We start from the raw sequence: 18,570 nt of genomic DNA, 5'->3' as shown, positions 1-18,570 counted from the left end.
CAACTACCCCGCCAATCCTATCGTTTTGCACCAACTTAATGCATCCTAAAGGAGGCTTGTTATGAACGATCCTTTCCTCAGAACCAACAACTGCCCTCTGTGCCAACCAATCTGCCACTGCGTTTTGTTCTCGGAACACATGGACAAGTCTCCTCTCTTCACCTCCTCCTATCTTTCTTTTGCAGTTATCAAGGATTCTACATCCTGTTTCTCCTCTTCCATTACCACTGCACACTGCACTGACCACATTGGCATTATCACATTGAATCTCAAGTCTATTGATACCCCTGCTCCTTACCCATTCTAGTCCCATTTCAAGTTCCATAAGTTCTGCTTCCCATGAATTGTTAGCATTAACTCTCTGACTCCATCCAGCAATCCACTTCCCATCTCTAGTTCGGAGAACTGCTCCTCCTCCAGCTTTCTTATTCTCTTCTCTAAAACTCCCATCAACATTGAGAATCAATTCCTCTGTTGTCATGGGTTTCCACCTGAGTGACCTTTCAACAATTCTACCTTGCGTTCTCCCAGGTGCAATCGCTTTTGCAAACGTTCTTCTAATTTCCACTTCTTGTTTACCTATCCATTCTAATTTTTGCTGAAGGATTTGTTTTAGCTTCTAGATAGTTGTTTTTGCAGCATAAAAACACAATTAAGTACAAGAACAACATTCTTACAAAATTTGGCATTGTTTTCATATTGCAGATGATGGAGCCTATTATTTTGATGAGAAACTTGTTGATGCACATGGACATCAGGGTCCTCTTTCAGCTTCATCATCAATAGTCCATGGTATCACAGATTTAGCAACAATAACGGGTGAAAATTTAAATGTATGTCTTAGTGAAAATGGCCTTGTTTGCTGTGTGTGAGTGCATGTGTTTGTGTATTGATTTCTTGTCTGCCTATCATATTGATTCTACTTTTTATTTTACTTTTGGGTTTGCAGCTTCCAGGGGATAAGATTTTAGGTTTAGCAAAGTTTTTCCTTGGTATTGGTATCCCTGGAAATGAAAAGGACTTGTATTACCAAATTGATGCATTGGCCTGCTTGGAAGACAATAGGTATGTGATTTAGATTTTTTTTTTTCCCTTTTGTTTATATTTTATATTGTTTTCCCCATTTTTGAGGCTCTTCTAGCAGATCTGATTACCTTATGTTTTCTTTCTGTTAACATATGAGACTTTTGTTTTGTGTATAGGGTTTATATTCCTTTGATTTTGTCACTACCAACTTCTGTGCTGTCAATGACTAGAAAAGACCAACTAAAGGTGTGCCATCTAGTTTACATTTGTATCCTTTCCTTTCAGTGTTGTATAAATAAAAATTTCAAATATTTCAAATAAATGCTTCTTTCTTGTGTTTAAGTATTGTTGTTATTTTTGCACTCTTTCCTCTTGTGAATTTGACTAGATTTGTTCTTGGAGCCTAGCTATTTGTACTGAGGTTCTGTTGAGCCAGTTGCTTGCTTTTGAATTAATCGACTTGTTTAATTGTGCTTATTAGGTGCATGTAAACACTGTTTTGGGATCTTCAGCTCCTCCTCTGTCAGTAAGACTCAAGCAGGTTTTTGTCTCAGGTTCAAAGGATGCATCAATAGTTGATCAGGTGCTAAGAGCCTATTGTGTTTGATATCCATGACCGCATATATGGATCTTTCGTTTACCTTCTAGTTATATTTGTGGCATCTTTTCATTCCTTATACTCTTTATAACTTTCTTCCCAAATGCTTCAGGACCTCAAGTTTGATCCTGAAAATAAAGTACATTTGGGTGCTCTTCCAGAAAGCATTGATGTTGGAAGTTACATTTTTAGTTTTGAGGTATGATCCCCTTCCTTGTTTCCTTTTGAGATTTGCTTCCTTCTCATTTTTATCTTTCCCCATTCTTTAGAATGATATCCATGGTTTTCTCNATGGACAGAGCGCACAACTACCCCGCCAATCCTATCGTTTTGCACCAACTTAATGCATCCTAAAGGAGGCTTGTTATGAACGATCCTTTCCTCAGAACCAACAACTGCCCTCTGTGCCAACCAATCTGCCACTGCGTTTTGTTCTCGGAACACATGGACAAGTCTCCTCTCTTCACCTCCTCCTATCTTTCTTTTGCAGTTATCAAGGATTCTACATCCTGTTTCTCCTCTTCCATTACCACTGCACACTGCACTGACCACATTGGCATTATCACATTGAATCTCAAGTCTATTGATACCCCTGCTCCTTACCCATTCTAGTCCCATTTCAAGTTCCATAAGTTCTGCTTCCCATGAATTGTTAGCATTAACTCTCTGACTCCATCCAGCAATCCACTTCCCATCTCTAGTTCGGAGAACTGCTCCTCCTCCAGCTTTCTTATTCTCTTCTCTAAAACTCCCATCAACATTGAGAATCAATTCCTCTGTTGTCATGGGTTTCCACCTGAGTGACCTTTCAACAATTCTACCTTGCGTTCTCCCAGGTGCAATCGCTTTTGCAAACGTTCTTCTAATTTCCACTTCTTGTTTACCTATCCATTCTAATTTTTGCTGAAGGATTTGTTTTAGCTTCTAGATAGTTGTTTTTGCAGCATAAAAACACAATTAAGTACAAGAACAACATTCTTACAAAATTTGGCATTGTTTTCATATTGCAGATGATGGAGCCTATTATTTTGATGAGAAACTTGTTGATGCACATGGACATCAGGGTCCTCTTTCAGCTTCATCATCAATAGTCCATGGTATCACAGATTTAGCAACAATAACGGGTGAAAATTTAAATGTATGTCTTAGTGAAAATGGCCTTGTTTGCTGTGTGTGAGTGCATGTGTTTGTGTATTGATTTCTTGTCTGCCTATCATATTGATTCTACTTTTTATTTTACTTTTGGGTTTGCAGCTTCCAGGGGATAAGATTTTAGGTTTAGCAAAGTTTTTCCTTGGTATTGGTATCCCTGGAAATGAAAAGGACTTGTATTACCAAATTGATGCATTGGCCTGCTTGGAAGACAATAGGTATGTGATTTAGATTTTTTTTTTTCCCTTTTGTTTATATTTTATATTGTTTTCCCCATTTTTGAGGCTCTTCTAGCAGATCTGATTACCTTATGTTTTCTTTCTGTTAACATATGAGACTTTTGTTTTGTGTATAGGGTTTATATTCCTTTGATTTTGTCACTACCAACTTCTGTGCTGTCAATGACTAGAAAAGACCAACTAAAGGTGTGCCATCTAGTTTACATTTGTATCCTTTCCTTTCAGTGTTGTATAAATAAAAATTTCAAATATTTCAAATAAATGCTTCTTTCTTGTGTTTAAGTATTGTTGTTATTTTTGCACTCTTTCCTCTTGTGAATTTGACTAGATTTGTTCTTGGAGCCTAGCTATTTGTACTGAGGTTCTGTTGAGCCAGTTGCTTGCTTTTGAATTAATCGACTTGTTTAATTGTGCTTATTAGGTGCATGTAAACACTGTTTTGGGATCTTCAGCTCCTCCTCTGTCAGTAAGACTCAAGCAGGTTTTTGTCTCAGGTTCAAAGGATGCATCAATAGTTGATCAGGTGCTAAGAGCCTATTGTGTTTGATATCCATGACCGCATATATGGATCTTTCGTTTACCTTCTAGTTATATTTGTGGCATCTTTTCATTCCTTATACTCTTTATAACTTTCTTCCCAAATGCTTCAGGACCTCAAGTTTGATCCTGAAAATAAAGTACATTTGGGTGCTCTTCCAGAAAGCATTGATGTTGGAAGTTACATTTTTAGTTTTGAGGTATGATCCCCTTCCTTGTTTCCTTTTGAGATTTGCTTCCTTCTCATTTTTATCTTTCCCCATTCTTTAGAATGATATCCATGGTTTTCTCCCTTTTCTCTCGGCCTTGTTGTGCAGATTGTTCTTCATGATCCAGAGCATAAAAAAATCTATGCTACAGGTGGAAGAAGCAAATTCCCCATATACGTTACAGGAGTTGTCACAGTTGATCATGCAGAAATTACTATTCTTGACAGTGATCTTGGAAATGTGGAAACTAAAAAAAAGTATTTTGATATATTTCTTCCTCTTTCCTATTCCACATTTTGTTTCTCTCATCATTTGCGTGCAGCATTACTAAAGAATGTTCTGTTTGTTGACATTAAAATTTTCACTGGTCCAGTAGTAGCAAGAGTGTCTATGATGAAATCCTACTTGTTTTAAACCATTTACATTTGGGAATTGGGATATCATCATTTTCAGCTTTTCTTAAATATAGTTGTAGCATCTAGGTTTTTTTACTCCGTAATTTATTTTTTCTAGTTTGCCAACTTGCACACCAAGACTTAACAAACTAAACTCACTGTTTGATATGCCAAGTTATATTATGAATTTGTTCTTGTCATGCATGGAGCCGTCCCGTACTCTTTCTGTTAAATCCATTAGTATTAGCTCAGAGTTCATTGGTGCATGTATCCATGTATAGGTTTAGAAAGAAAGTTGGTAATTTTTCCTCTTGCAAGGAAGTTGAGTCAATTACCTTTTGCCTTAATGCTTCCATAAAAGTTAATTAAATACTGATTTGCTTTCGTGTGTGAAATATGATGCAAAATTAGTGAGGATTAGTGTTGGAAGATATTGAGGGAGGTCGAGAGAATAGCTCTCAACTACTCAATTTGAATTTGAAATGAGTGGTGAGAGCTTGGATAACCCTTCTACTAGCATGTATAAATACCTGTCTTGTACAATTCCTTTTCATCAGTTCAATACATACACAGTTCATATTCTACATACATGTTCTACAATAAGCAGGTCTGTGGTCATGGGATATTTGGTTCATGGTTGTGTATTCGTGCTACTTCTCTTGACTTGGTGCTCATGTGACCGTATTCATTAACATATGATTCAGGCTGAATTTTGCTGGGGAGAAATCTGTCTCTCTACAAGCAAACCACCTTCAGAAGCTGCGGCTAGATTTTCAGTTGACCACTCCTCTTGGGCATGCTTTCAAACCGCACCAGGTTGGCAGCCTGGTTTATTTGTTTATTTTCCTTAGGTTGTATTAGTCATCTAAATACTTAAATGTATGTTACTTTATGCAGGTATTCCTCAAGTTGAGACATGAGAGCAAAGTGGAACATATCTTTGTGGTGGTAAACTCTGGAAAGCAGTTTGAGATAATACTAGTTAAGTTCTTTAAATCATTTATTTGTTAAAATTGGATCTGTTTCTTTACCTTTAAAGCTATCTGCACAGTTGTCATATTACAATTTGTTGACATTAGGGCCTTTTTACTAACTGAAAATTTTTCCTATTTTCTGAAGAACTGGAGAATTGGAGAATAGAAAACAAAAAACATGTTTACTAGCACAGTTTTCTATTTTGACTAGGAAATTGGGGAACTTTTAAAAACTGTTTTCTAAATGGAAAATAGAATCATCTTTCATTTATTTGGCTATATATCACTATAACCACATTTTTACCATTATCTACTTATATAATTATTCATTATCATGATTACCTTCATTATCATATTCTTTTCCTTATCACCATATTTTATCTTTTCTACTCGCATTTACTTATATAAATATAACTTATTTGCTTACGCTTAAACTTAAACATTATTCACATATTGGTTTGGATATTTTTAGTTATGTTATATCGTAATACAAGTTTGGTCCGGATATTGGATATTGAAATTTCACATATATTAGACGTCAAAGTAAAAATTATTTGTATACAAGTCATTCAAATGAATATATCCAAAAATATTTTAAATATTAGCTCAAAAAAATAATAATACTATCTACACAAAATTTAAGGTGATCTTAATAGGTTATTGGTTCGGATATGTTTTTAGTTATGTTATATACGGATATGAAATTGATTTTAATATCAAATGTAAAAATCTTACATATATTAGACTTAAAAGTAAAAATTATATTTATTCAATTTAAACTAAACATATAAAAAAGTTGTGATATTCAACAGATGCTTAATGATCTGGAATGCTCTTTCATGGAAGTAGTGATATTCAATCGTCATTTTTGGGGAATAGAAAAGTTGTGCTCAGTCATGTTATTTATTCATTCATGCAGCCTTTTATCCATTCTCCATCTCTAACCTAGGGTACTTTAATGGAATTCTGTGTTGTTAGGATTTTCTTGGACTCGTTGAGAAGCTTTTCTATCTGTCAGGCAAATATGACATTCAACTCACAATTGGTGATTCTGTTATGGTAAGCATGCTTTGATTAAAAGTTAAAATGGGCATCTTCCCCCTCCACAACCGCTGCTCTGCGGTAATTCCAGAGACCACATCCCATGAAAAAGAAACAATTATGGAACCTTGTGCTGTGGCAAAGGCTGTATTTTGGGCAAAAAACTGAGCTGGGTATTTTATCTTCTTCAGGAAAACTCTCTCTTGAAATCCCTGGGCTATGTTGAATTAGATCTGCCAGATCCTCCTGAGAAGGCAGCCCGTCCTCCTCCACAGCCCATAGACCCTTCCTCAAGATATGGTCCCAAGGCAGAAATAGCTCACATATTCAGGGCTCCAGAGAAACAGCCTCCTAGAGAGCTATCCCTTGCATTTCTGGCGCTTGTTCTCTTGCCCTTCTTTGGATTTTTGGTTGGGGTTAGTCTTCATCGAATATACTCTTTATGCCTGCATGATTTTTACTTCATGTCAGAATGAATGATTGATTGGTGTCTGGGTGATGATGGGCTGGTTTAGAGCTCAATTTACCTATAGCATTACTGGATATGTTTTTCTTTGCAATAGTTGAAACTTTGTTCATCACAGAAAAGCCTGGACCATGATTTTGATTCAAGAACACTTTATTATCTTGTTTATTTTATTTCTTGACAGCTTTTTTGCTTGCGGGTGAACCTGAAGAACTTCCCACATGCCCCAGTGCCTGCTACATTTGCCAGTCTTTTCCACGTTTGCCTCGCAGCTGTCCTCTTACTCTATCTTCTCTTCTGGCTGAAGGTATACCCTTTGGACTTTAATCACTTTTTAATGTTTTCAATTCATTATTTTCTGATCAGTATGGTATTTTTCCATTACTAATTATTTCATCATTGAAGCAACCCTGAATTAGAGGTTTTCACCTCAAAATCTTACCTGGCTTGCTCAGCCGACTGAAACTTTCATGCCACTCAAATTTAATTTGACTTGTTTGTTTTGCAGTTGAATCTGTTTACCACATTGAAAGCTCTTGGAATCTTGGGAATGTTTTTGATGTTTGTTGGACACAGAACCCTCTCACACTTGGCTTCAACATCAGCCAAGGTGAAATCTGCTTGACCTGCGGGAGAGTCTGTTTACATATGACCTAGCAAAGCACGGATGAAGCAGTCATATTCTTGAGTCAGTTTTGTAGGACATGCACACCAAATCATGTATTTATGACTTATTGAGTTATGAGGATAGAATTTTTCCTACAATCATATTGAAAACACTTCAGTTTAGTGCATCAGAAATTCAGGATATATCTTTTTTCTCAAGTGGTGTAGTTGTTTTGAATCAACTTTTATGTTCAATGTGTCTGTCTAGTACTCCCATCTATAAACTTCTCCTTAGTGTGCGATGACAATAACTTAGAGGGGTAACTTGATAATCATAAAATTTTAAGTTTGATTCTCCATGAGAATTATATACTTAATTGACTTTTTGTGGGTGTTGTTTAATGATTTTATTGGTTTGAGTTGGTTAGTTATAGACAATCTAAATTAATTTACTTGTCTTAATTTGTCATTCTATTTGGTATACCTTATTTTAGAACTTATAATTTATTTTAAATTTCAAATAGGTTCTATTTGGTATACCTTATTCTAGAACTTATAATTTATTTTAAATTTCAAATATTATAAGTTTTGGTAAAACAGGGGTTTAAAATAATATTCCTTATTTTGCTGATAAGTTGAGGATAGAATTTCAAACATGGGTTCAATTTTAGATAATAGAATTCGAATATTTTTATAGCGCTAATCAATGTCGAAGGCTCAAAGCACAAGTCTAACGACTGAAAATAAGAGAAAGCTTAACAGTTGACACGTTTAAAAACTTTAACGTAGACCGGGAACGGACAGAGTTTACGGATTTGTTGTGACGGGAAGGATGGAGGACACGGCATTATCACGCTCATCGGGGAGTCGAAAACGCCAACGCGAGCCTGATTCCGGCGATTCCGATCAATCTCTTTCACTCGGTGCGGTTCTGCATCCTTATGTTTCTGTATCTTTGAGGATTTTCCTTTTCTGACTAGTTGTTTGGATATACAGAGGATAATTTGACATTTAGCGATACTATGGTGGCTCTTCGCATAATGCGTGCTCAGTTCCCGCACATTGAAAAGGTCCTCACTTGTTGCCGGCTGTTTTTATGTTGACATCTAATTGCAGATTTATGCTTCCCTTTATCATCACTTGCTAATCAAGACGAGAATTAGGAATTAGCTACTTTCAATTGCAAAGAACGCCCTTTTATCTGGTTTGGCAATTGCCAGGAATTACTAAAATTTTAGATAAATTGGTATAAATCAAATACTGTGCTACTTATTAGTGACTTGTTAATGGAGGAGGAAGTTCAATTTGCAGAAACATTGAACAAATCGGGGGTTTGGCCTGTGTGGGGCTTTTTACTAATGGGATTAATCATGATATTTCAAATTCCTTGTGGTTGGGGTTTCTCTTCTTTTTTTTTTGGGTAACAATTCTGAAATATCTGTTGTGTTTCCATTGATGATTTGAAAAGATTCTGTTTTTGAAGTATGGATATTTTGCAGGTTTCAATTCAGCCTTTTGTTTTGCAATCACAGTTGTATAGCAGTGTAAAAGACAGGACACAAGTAGATAGGGAATTGGAGGTACGGTCCCTACCCCTGGGCTCATAAAATGCACATTGAAGTTATTGAGACAAAGTTTCACAAATCTTGCTAAAAGATGCTCTATTTCAAGCTATGTTGTTCATTGACTGGGGTATGGCTGCAAATGAGATCAGCTTGAACAAGCTTGAGTTTGACTAAATAGGCTTGAACTTACCTCATTTCATTATTTGAGCTGAGCACAAACATCCTAAAATGCACGAGTTGAGTTTGGCTTGGCTCATATTTAATCAAACCAAGCTTTAACGCTCTATATTTCTGCTTGGCTCTGCTTATTTATCATCCTAGATGGTGGTGACTTGTTACATTTTTCTAGTGCAGTCATTGAAGAGGGAGAAAGCTTTACGCGTTTTTAAGTTGAATACTGGACAAGATGATCATGCTATTATGCTCATAGATGACTATTTAAGTCAGGTTGGTGGAGAATTTATTTTCTGTTTGTTGATTCTTCTATTCTGTTGCATTTTGAATTTAATCCCATTATCTTGAGTAGTGTATTGGTCATCCTTGCACGTTGAATGACCATGAGATGATGGCTTTATGAATAGGCTGTGCTTGTTAATACATGATAGGTGTGCAGGACGTTTCTATAGTGAGAAGACTTGGGAAATTTCTTGACGTTGTTTGAGTATTGATGTTGGACATATTAAAGGAGACAATTTTCATATAGTACTATAGTAGTTACACTTTCCTTTTGTCATCCCCATAGTAATTAAATTTGAGGCTAATTAATTTTAGATTGAACGTGTTATTAAGAGAATGGAAGAAAAGAAGCAAGATGATCTTCCAGTTTTTGAATGGTTCAAGACACATGTCATTTCTTCAAAGTTGGATCCTAGTATTGGGCATGATGAACTTGTAAGTTGTCTTTTTACTGCTAAATTATACAAATCTATAATACTATTATATTCCATACATGCATACTTTGGTATAAGTGGAAACACATCAAACTTTACATATTAGTTTATTGTATGTGGTTTAACACTCTGTTCTCAACATTGTTCTCTATTTTCTTCCAGTCTATAATACTCCGTGATTTGTGTAAAGCTTTATTATCCATGATATAGTATGGTGTTGGGCTTAGGATTGTTTTGTATCAATGAATAGTTTGTAACAACCCATCTGGACATGTATGTTGATATTCATATTTATTTTCCTTAATATCTACTAACATTGTGTGAATTCCTTTTATAGGGCATGACCTTCCCAATTGATATAAAGACATAAGTTTTCATAACAAATGTTGCGTTCTTTGGGCTGATGTTAAATGCAGTGTTCCCTTAAGTATGGCCCTCTATATCAACCTTTTTCATATGCATCATATTTGTGATTTCAAAGCATTGTGTGCTTTCTGAGGATAGTTCTCATCAAGATAATAATTCACCGTTTGCAAAGGAAAGCTACATAATAACCCGAGTTTATCATAACAAAAAGTATTGAAAACTTTCCTTTTGTAACAACTAACAATTTCCTTTTATCATGACACTTCAGTTTATTTCTGTCCTCACAATAAAATTTAGAGGAAGGGGAGAGTATAGACATAATTTTGATTGGAAAATTTCTAGATTCTAGAATATGTTATTATTTCATTCAGATATGCATACCATATCTTTTTTATCCTTGATATGCAAACTCCGGATATGTTGATTTCTTGACTTCCTTGTAGTGCTCTCTTCTCTCGCTGGGAGGCAAGGTGAAAGAGGAACATGTCTCCCTCTTGATTAATGCTGGCCTTCTTGTAAGTAGTATAGAATTTTATTTTCATTTCAAGTGCAACTCTTTTCATGACATTGAATTTTAATTGGCTATATTTATGCTCATAAGAATATGGTAATAGTAACTTATTAAAAAGGGGAAAAAGAAGGTTAATTAGTCCTGTACTGTTTTTATATTCTGCAATCTGCCTTCAATACAATTGTTGAATTATTATATGCTCTTTCAATGATTCTTTGATCCATATAGTTGTTTCAACATGCAAATTTCATAGTGTATCTATTTTAGCCATGTTAATCATGTTTGAAGAATAATTTCCCCTCTGTTTTTGCTGCTTTTCTTAGACTCGCCAGCTTATTGATCCAAACATGTACTGGTTTGCAATTCCAAATGTTGGACCGGTGCTCAAGGGCCTTTCACAGGTTTGATTTGATGATTATTTTGAGAACATATTTCCTCAAGGGGATCTTATATTTGAAACAACTTGGTTTCCAACACAATTTGTAACAATTGACCTTGCTGCTAATATCAGGGAAGAAAGGAGCTTTTATCTTTACTCAACCGAAGAAAATTCAAAGAGATGATGATGGCCACTCTGGAAAAGAAACGCCTTCGACTTTCTCCCCTAGATATGAGATTTCATCTCCGCGATTTGATTGGATCTGGTCATCTCCGAACTGTTGAGGCACCTAGTGGCCTAATTGTCAAGGTCGCGAAAGATTGAGACTCAGGTAAGAGAATTTTCTCCATATGTGTTTTCTGCAAGTTAAAAAGGAACTATCTGAGTTGAAGGCTCACAACTTTTTGTTGTTCCAAGAATAGTTACTTTATTGCCATGGCCTTAGATACACACTCTTTCTCTGTGTCTCTTTCTTTTTTGTTTTGGGTAGTCAAAGAAATACGTGAATATTAGGTGTAGCCGTGTAGGATTATATTCTGCAAAGTAAGATAAGTACTTAATGACATGCCATGGGAATCATGTTTGTGCAGATGCTGAGCTATTTGAAAAGTTTCAAGTGATGATCAACCAACCAATTTTCATGCGTAAATAATTGCTCCAAGAAGGGCGACTTAGAGGATTTTTGCTTGATTAATTGGGTACAGACAACATAAGAATCATTTGATGATGCATCAAACATCAACCATTTAGCCTAGACACATCAACCAAGATTATTGTAATGAAGAGACCCATCAACTTTACCCAAAAAAACAAAACAAAAATATGGCCCTCAAAATTGATTGAGTTCTTGAAAGTTCAAATCATATCTTTTTGGGCTAAATTCAATTTTAGCCTTTCTTTTCCTCTGTTTTTTCTCACTCATTCATTTTTGGAGGTTGCTTGTGTCCAATAGCCTTAGAGGATATTACATTGGGCTTTCACATCCCCAGTGGAATCTGCTCTAAGCTCCATTTTATGGATGACCCTTTACCTTCCTTTTGTTTTATTGTGTCTTTTACCATTGTTATTTAGCACTCCAGCCAGCAGAATAAAATATTGCTGAGGATTTGGCCTTCAAAATGGTTTCTGACCCCTCTGAATCCCAATTCCTGAAACTACTAGCATGCCATGAAATAGGCTTCTTGGACTGAAAAGCTTTTAGATGCACTTTTGAATAAACCAAGTTTACACCATATTTGTGAATGTATGAAATTGGCCATATATACTGTAGGTACCAGTATGCTGTTGAAGCACATCCCGTGATTACCTCCACCAAAGTTTTGGAACAGGAGCAGGTGGAGATTCTCGGGATTGGGGTGCAATCCTTTTTAAGTTTACATCATCATAGTCATGCATGTATGCTAGAAACTTGTCAAATATGGTGATGATAAGCTTGGTAATCAATAATGTTGGATTAGATTCTGCTTGAAGCAAGGGATCTTTCATCTTTAGAAAGAATATTGAAGTCACTGTAAGAAGAATATGCCACTTTATCTGAACTGACCTGCCTGGATATGTATACAATTTGGTTGAGCTGCATGTAGAAGCATAACATTCTTGTTTTAAGGATATAATTAAATAGAAGTTATGACATTCTACTTCCAGGTACTGTGTGTTGTGTATTGTTTGTGTGTGTGTGTGTGGTTTTTTTTTTTTTTTTTGAGTAACGAGAGAAACCCATAGTCATTATCCGATAGTGTACACTAGCCACTAGATAAATTCACTCTTGCATAATACTCCGTAACTCACAAACTGCACTAAGAAGACCCTATGCGATGTGTTCATCTGAGAGGGTGTTAACAATAATTAAACACGAGTGACAAGGGAAACTCGTAACTATTACCTGGAGATGCGGATTGGGTAAATTTATTTTTGTGTAATAACTTGCAACTCACAATTATGTAATGAGTTTAATTGAGAGACTATTGATAAAAATCAAATTCTTAATTTTTTGATATGCTACACCCACTAGCTACCCCATTGGAGGCATGTATTTTTTATGTTTTAGGATAGAATTTGAGTAATGATGAGAGATGTGTCATTATCTGCATGGAATCTCTAATCAATCCCAGAGCTTTGCTTCAATTACGTGTATATCTAATAATCCAATATATTATCCCAATTTTATAGTGCAAATATTGCCATGCAAGAAATTGCATAATAATTTTGTTTATTATAATGCTCTCTCATACATATTTTATATTCAGCATATCAGTTTCTGATACGTTCTCGTATATTTTATTCATGTATATATTATCGGAATATAATCTGTAACTTTCGATTTGTTTCTGGTTGACAACGATGGTTGTTGCTATACATTTTTACGTATCTCAGGATGAATATTCTACGGAGTATCTGTTATGGGGCGTCTGATTGAAAGTAGAAAATTAGGGATAAATGAATTATAATTTTGTGAAAAATGAATAAGGTGTGGATAAAATAGGAATATAAATTCTATTGTTTAGTAGGCAAGAAGTGAATAAAAACTAAAATATCATTGGTAATAATAATGATGATGATGATGATGATGGTGGCAGTGGCAACATTTGTTGTGGAATTCTAATTCTGTGGCATGTGGAATTGCAATTCCGAAGTGAGGGTTAGGAATTGTAATTTTCTCCAACCAAACAATGAAATTGTAAATTTCATGAAATTTGGCGGGAATGAAATTACAAATTTGAGAGGAGGGCTAAGAATTGTAATTCCTCCAACCAAACAATAGAATTTGGTAGTAATAGAATTGCAATTTCATCTTACTAAACGAATCATTATTTCTTTAATTTGTATATGGTGATTATTCGGTTGATTTAGTTAATTTTAAACTGAACTAATCAAAATTTTTACTTTATTAAACTGTACAAATTACATCTCAATTAATTGAACAACCCGGTACACAATGGGGAAAGCTATTGGACATTGGGAGTGGTCATAATCCATTAGAAAGATGAATTTATATATCTTTAAAACAAGTTGGTATACACTTATCATAATTGTTATAAATTCTGCATCTTCAGTTAACATATCTTGTACCTACAGGTTTCTGTCTTGTAAACAAGTAACTTGATAATTGCTGATATATATATATATATAGCTACAAAACAAACTGTCAACTGTATATACAAAATGCGTCAACTACAGATAAAGAATTTGGATTAGAGTCTACCATGCATCGGAATCATGACAAAATGAAAAGCAAATATATATATATAGAAATCTGTTGAAATGTGGCCGCGCCTTCTCGTATGGTTGGTGCGGTTCACACCACTCAATGTTAGAAAATGCACCACAATGAAAATACACCCAAATACCAAAAAAACACACCACACACCCAAAATAATGCACCACAACTCCCTTATCCCTAATGGTGCATTTGCGTGATTTTTGGTGATGCGTACCTAATGATTCATATTTGTATGATGCATTTTCTAATATTGAGTGTGGTATATTTGTATACATAGTGGTGCGACCGCATTGACCGCACGTTAAGGGGCGACTACACCTGATTATGACTATATATATATGTGTGTGTATGCGTAGTGTGTAATACAAGTATATGTGAGCTCGTCCGATCCCGTAAATGTGGTTGTCGGATGGAGGTGACAAGGCGAAGTGGCCGCCGATGGTGGCGCCGTCACGGTCGCGTCGCCATCAAAACTCACGTTACACAACAGTACGTAGAGAGGGGGGGACCAATTAAGATGAATAAAGCAAGCCTTGTTGGGAGAAAGACAATCTTAAATTTGTTGGCGTTTCGTGCAACGCACACAAAAGGAATGACGAATCGTAGGATGATTTCTGCCCGATCCAGGAACAATCGTCCTCTTTAATTGTTGGTAGCTTAGCAGCCATTACTAGCTTCTCCATTCCCTCCAATAATTCCATATATTATATGTATCATTACGTACAACTCCTTGTCACATCATCGTTATCTCTTCTTCAATAATATGTATGTGCATCATCATCTCTCTCTCTCTCCCACATACACACATAAATATCAAAACCAATCATTTCTCATAATTACTTCTTTAATTAATTAACTCAACTTATTATCCTAGTGTGTAATTGGGAGTTTCCATTATTCACCTTTGGGTTGAATTCAATATCATGCTATCAAACTCATGGTTGTAGTAAGTGCTAAGTGCTAGGTGCTAGTTGGGTGGTAGGCTAGCGCTTAGCGCTTAAGCGGTTGCTTAGGCGGCGATCTATAGAAACAAAGAAATAGTGGCATGTTCAGCTATGGGTAACATAGGCTGGTTTACCTCCTTGTGGTCCTTTGTCGGCTAGGGTCACAGGATGAGGAAAATTTAATTTAAAGAATAGTGGCATGTTTGTGGGTGTATGTCTTATTTTATATATATATATATATATATATATATATATATATATATATATATATTATCTTACTTCTCTTATTTATATAAATAAATAAATTTAAATATATATATAAATATAATTAAAAAAAATTAACAACACCGACTCGTCCAAGTTAACTCGGCCGAATCAACCGCCAACTCGGCCAGTCGGCCACCTAAGGAGCAATTCGCCTCGACCTAGGGGTGCCTAGCGCCTAGGTGGCCGATTTTTGCAACAATGATCAAAATGCAGTGCTAACTATTCCATAAGTATAATAAAATAAAATTACATATTAGTTACTAGTTGTGACATTTGACGTAATGATAAGCACTTAATACTTTTAACATAATGGTAAGCACTTAATCAGGCTAGCAAATGTTAGGTGGAGGCCTAACTATATAAGTGTAAGGAAATAAAATTAGAATAGTAGAAAGAGATATATCCAACCATTTTTAAGTTCACTATAGTGTCACATGATATCATAGAAATTATTTCTACAAAATATATTTGTTATCATGTATTTGTTATTGTTATCTATATAAGCATTGAAGCTAACTAATTTGACAAGGATCATGCGTGCCTTCTTCGAGTATGAGATGGATACAATATTTGTCTGTTTATATGCATCTATCTCAATTAATAAGTTCCATTTTTCTATATATGCAAATAATAGCAACAATGGACCCTCCCAAGTCCCAATGAACATTGCTAGCTATATCCAAAGCTTACATTTACATGCCACCTTATTATCTTGATAGCAACTTCAATTCTTTTTTATTCAATACGTCTTATATTACTTTCTCGATCGGTCTCAAACAGATTATTATCTAATTTCACTTTCTCATGATAATTAACACGTAATATTAGAGATGAGACAATTAATCGGGTTACCTAGCTAGGTTGGTAGGTTAAAAACAACTTTCAAATGCTAGTACTAATGGACCATGCTAAGATAGGATGCTACTACTTCATGCTAGCCTGATGATCTTGATTTTTAGCAAGCAATAATGATATACACACACACATATTGTCATCTACGTGTACTGACACAAAATACAAATCTTGATCCCTTCCAATTATAAGCTGCGCTGTCTATGAAAGATGCATGACTACCTTAGGTTGTTTGATCATCAACGTAATATAAGGTCATGACTCATGACTTGTTTCCGTGTGTGGGCCATCTTATATAGTACTTAAATTGACGACTCATGGAGAATATGCATGCATGCCCTAATACACCCCCCCCCCCCTCTAGTTGCGTTAGCTATGCTTAACGTGAAATCGTGAAAATTATATGAGTGCACAAAATCTACTACATGAATGTACATTAACTATTACCAAACATGCTTAGGAGTGGTTAGTGTGCATTCATATAATAGAATGCGTGCACTCATGCAGTTGTCCGCATGGTCTCACATTAAGTAGGTTCTTGAACGTAAGAATACACACACACATGGTTCGTTGCAGTAAGCGCTAGGCGCTAGTCGAGCGGTAAAAGAGCGCTTAGCGCCTAAACAGTCTTGGCGAGGGCCTAGGTCGACGCCTATGCGACTAACTAAAAAAAACAGTGCATGTGTGTGTGTGTGTGTGTGTGTGTGTGTATTTGAAATCAGATCATATGTGACAGCCTTCTCCTGTGCTAATGTGCCGATAGAACTAGACCATAGGATGAGTTCAAATCAATGGTTGAAAATCAATAAATGAATCGCAAAAAATTTAATGGTATTTTTGTAATTTTCTGCACCAAATATATTTTTGTGGTGCACTGAGTACTGGTCTTTGGTGCACTTAGTAGTTGTCTGTGGCACCACCAAACGTTAGTTTGTAGTGCACTAAGTGTTGGTTGTGGTGCACATGAAAATGCTTGATGGTTAATTGGACTTAAATCACCATCAAACATGTCTAAATGCCCAAGCATATCATTGAAAGTATCAAAATGTCACCACTTTTTTCCTTTTTTTATTGATTTTCTGTTGTTGATCTAAGTTCATCCAATGGTCCAAATCTGCCCGCACATTTGCACGGGAGGAACTTGCCACAACATATATATATATATATATATATATATATATATATATATATATATATATATATATATATATATATATATATATGCTAAAGTGTCATTCCGCACCATGAACTATATCGGATTATTCATGTCGCACCTTGACTTTTCATAACATATATTTCGATCCATAAACCATTAAATTTTATTTTTCGCCTAGAATTTTTTTACAAGTTTTATTAAAAATGAAACTTATGAGATAGAGTCATGTAAGCTTTATTAATTAAAAAAAATGATGGCGTCCGAATTGTAATGGAAACCTAAGGCGAAATTGTAATATAATTGACGGGTTCCCCTAATCCCCCCCTCCCCCCAAACGAAGACGACGGGGTACGAAAGGTGTATAGCCGAATCCACCTAATTCCCCCGGAAGGCGATGCAACTCGCCTGAAGTAGGCGACTAAGGTACACTATTGCCAGGATTTCTCTTGAGGAACTTTAAATACAATCTATTTAATTTTTTGGAAACTTAAAAGAGCCATAAACAATTAGGACCAATAACAACAATTTAGATATTAATGTATTATGAACTGTGAATACAGACTCCAATAATAAATAAATAAATAGAGTTGATGTTGGTGTATTGTGGTCCTGCTTTAAATAATATATGCATATGATGCTGATGCATAAATAGGTTCTGGAAATTAATTCAGATGTTACGAAATTAATTGCAAATTAATTTCAATTTTTTCACACTAAAAATCATTAGCCTTTCTCTCTAGAAACTCTACTCGCGAACAAGTTTTAAGCGACTCGTACTACTCGTACTAACAACCATAAACCTTTAGTTATCACTCGGACAGTCGTACACGAGTTAAGGGAGAGAGTCTTTATGCTATACAATTCAATATGCCTTAGAAAAACTCTTGTATATATAGTAGTGCAAACTCACTTCTCAAACCAATGTGGGACAAAAGCTTCTTTAAAGCCTTTCCACCTTCATTTTTCAATAACTCAAATTGATGTACCTTCATTAAGGGTTGTTGGTCTGTGCTGCACTAAGTTGGTTTATAGTGCACTAAGAGTTGGTATGTGGTGCACTAATGCATGGTGATATGTGGTGCACTTAGTGCTGGTTCAAGTGTATGCACGCGTTGTATGTCGTTGATTTGAACTTATACAATGACCTAGATCAATCCACACTTGGGCACACCGTTGT

At 35.5% G+C, this 18,570-nt stretch overlaps 2 protein-coding genes across 5 annotated transcripts in view; both read left to right on the top strand.

The window, feature by feature from the left end:
* Window positions 1-7,611, top strand: part of LOC116016532 (dolichyl-diphosphooligosaccharide--protein glycosyltransferase subunit 2-like) — a 17,015-nt gene extending 9,404 nt beyond the window's left edge. For both annotated transcript variants that reach the window (XM_031256841.1, XM_031256840.1), the window contains 12 exons: window positions 706-833; window positions 950-1,065; window positions 1,203-1,272; window positions 1,508-1,609; window positions 1,737-1,823; window positions 3,870-4,018; window positions 4,861-4,972; window positions 5,054-5,137; window positions 6,109-6,189; window positions 6,363-6,587; window positions 6,822-6,944; window positions 7,146-7,611. In XM_031256841.1, the coding sequence (XP_031112701.1) occupies window positions 706-833; window positions 950-1,065; window positions 1,203-1,272; window positions 1,508-1,609; window positions 1,737-1,823; window positions 3,870-4,018; window positions 4,861-4,972; window positions 5,054-5,137; window positions 6,109-6,189; window positions 6,363-6,587; window positions 6,822-6,944; window positions 7,146-7,262 (1,394 nt within the window). In that variant the 3' untranslated portion in view covers window positions 7,263-7,611. The remainder of the gene's footprint in view (window positions 1-705; window positions 834-949; window positions 1,066-1,202; window positions 1,273-1,507; window positions 1,610-1,736; window positions 1,824-3,869; window positions 4,019-4,860; window positions 4,973-5,053; window positions 5,138-6,108; window positions 6,190-6,362; window positions 6,588-6,821; window positions 6,945-7,145) is intronic.
* Window positions 7,612-7,961: 350 nt separating this feature from the next.
* LOC116015130 (serine/threonine-protein kinase 19) lies at window positions 7,962-12,597 on the top strand. 3 transcript variants are annotated; one of them, XM_031255144.1, is made up of 9 exons: window positions 7,962-8,166; window positions 8,240-8,313; window positions 8,743-8,823; window positions 9,163-9,255; window positions 9,598-9,699; window positions 10,508-10,579; window positions 10,899-10,976; window positions 11,087-11,285; window positions 11,545-11,859. In XM_031255144.1, exons 1-8 carry the CDS (start codon window positions 8,076-8,078, stop codon window positions 11,276-11,278), a joined length of 783 nt encoding a protein of 260 aa, XP_031111004.1. In that variant the 5' UTR covers window positions 7,962-8,075; the 3' UTR covers window positions 11,279-11,285; window positions 11,545-11,859. The 3 variants fall into 3 exon arrangements, with proteins under 3 accessions (XP_031111004.1, XP_031111003.1, XP_031111002.1); XM_031255143.1 differs by lacking the exon at window positions 11,545-11,859 and adding an exon at window positions 12,225-12,597 and having other exon boundaries at window positions 7,963-8,166; window positions 9,580-9,699; XM_031255142.1 differs by having other exon boundaries at window positions 7,966-8,166; window positions 9,580-9,699.
* Window positions 12,598-18,570: the final 5,973 nt, after the last annotated feature.

Source organism: Ipomoea triloba, chromosome 4 (genome assembly GCF_003576645.1).
Source record: "Ipomoea triloba cultivar NCNSP0323 chromosome 4, ASM357664v1".
NCBI lineage: Eukaryota > Viridiplantae > Streptophyta > Magnoliopsida > Solanales > Convolvulaceae > Ipomoea > Ipomoea triloba.
Note: the sequence above shows the minus strand (reverse complement) of the source record. Positions and strands in the feature narration are given on the sequence as shown.

Bases quoted from the DNA above. Each gene is read 5' to 3' on its own strand.
- LOC116015130 (XM_031255143.1), top strand. From the start codon at position 8,076: ATGGAGGACACGGCATTATCACGCTCATCGGGGAGTCGAAAACGCCAA. The intron at 8,167-8,239 runs GTGCGGTTCTGC...TTGGATATACAG, and splicing joins CGATCAATCTCTTTCACTCG to AGGATAATTTGACATTTAGC. The intron at 10,580-10,898 runs GTAAGTAGTATA...TGCTTTTCTTAG, and splicing joins TGATTAATGCTGGCCTTCTT to ACTCGCCAGCTTATTGATCC.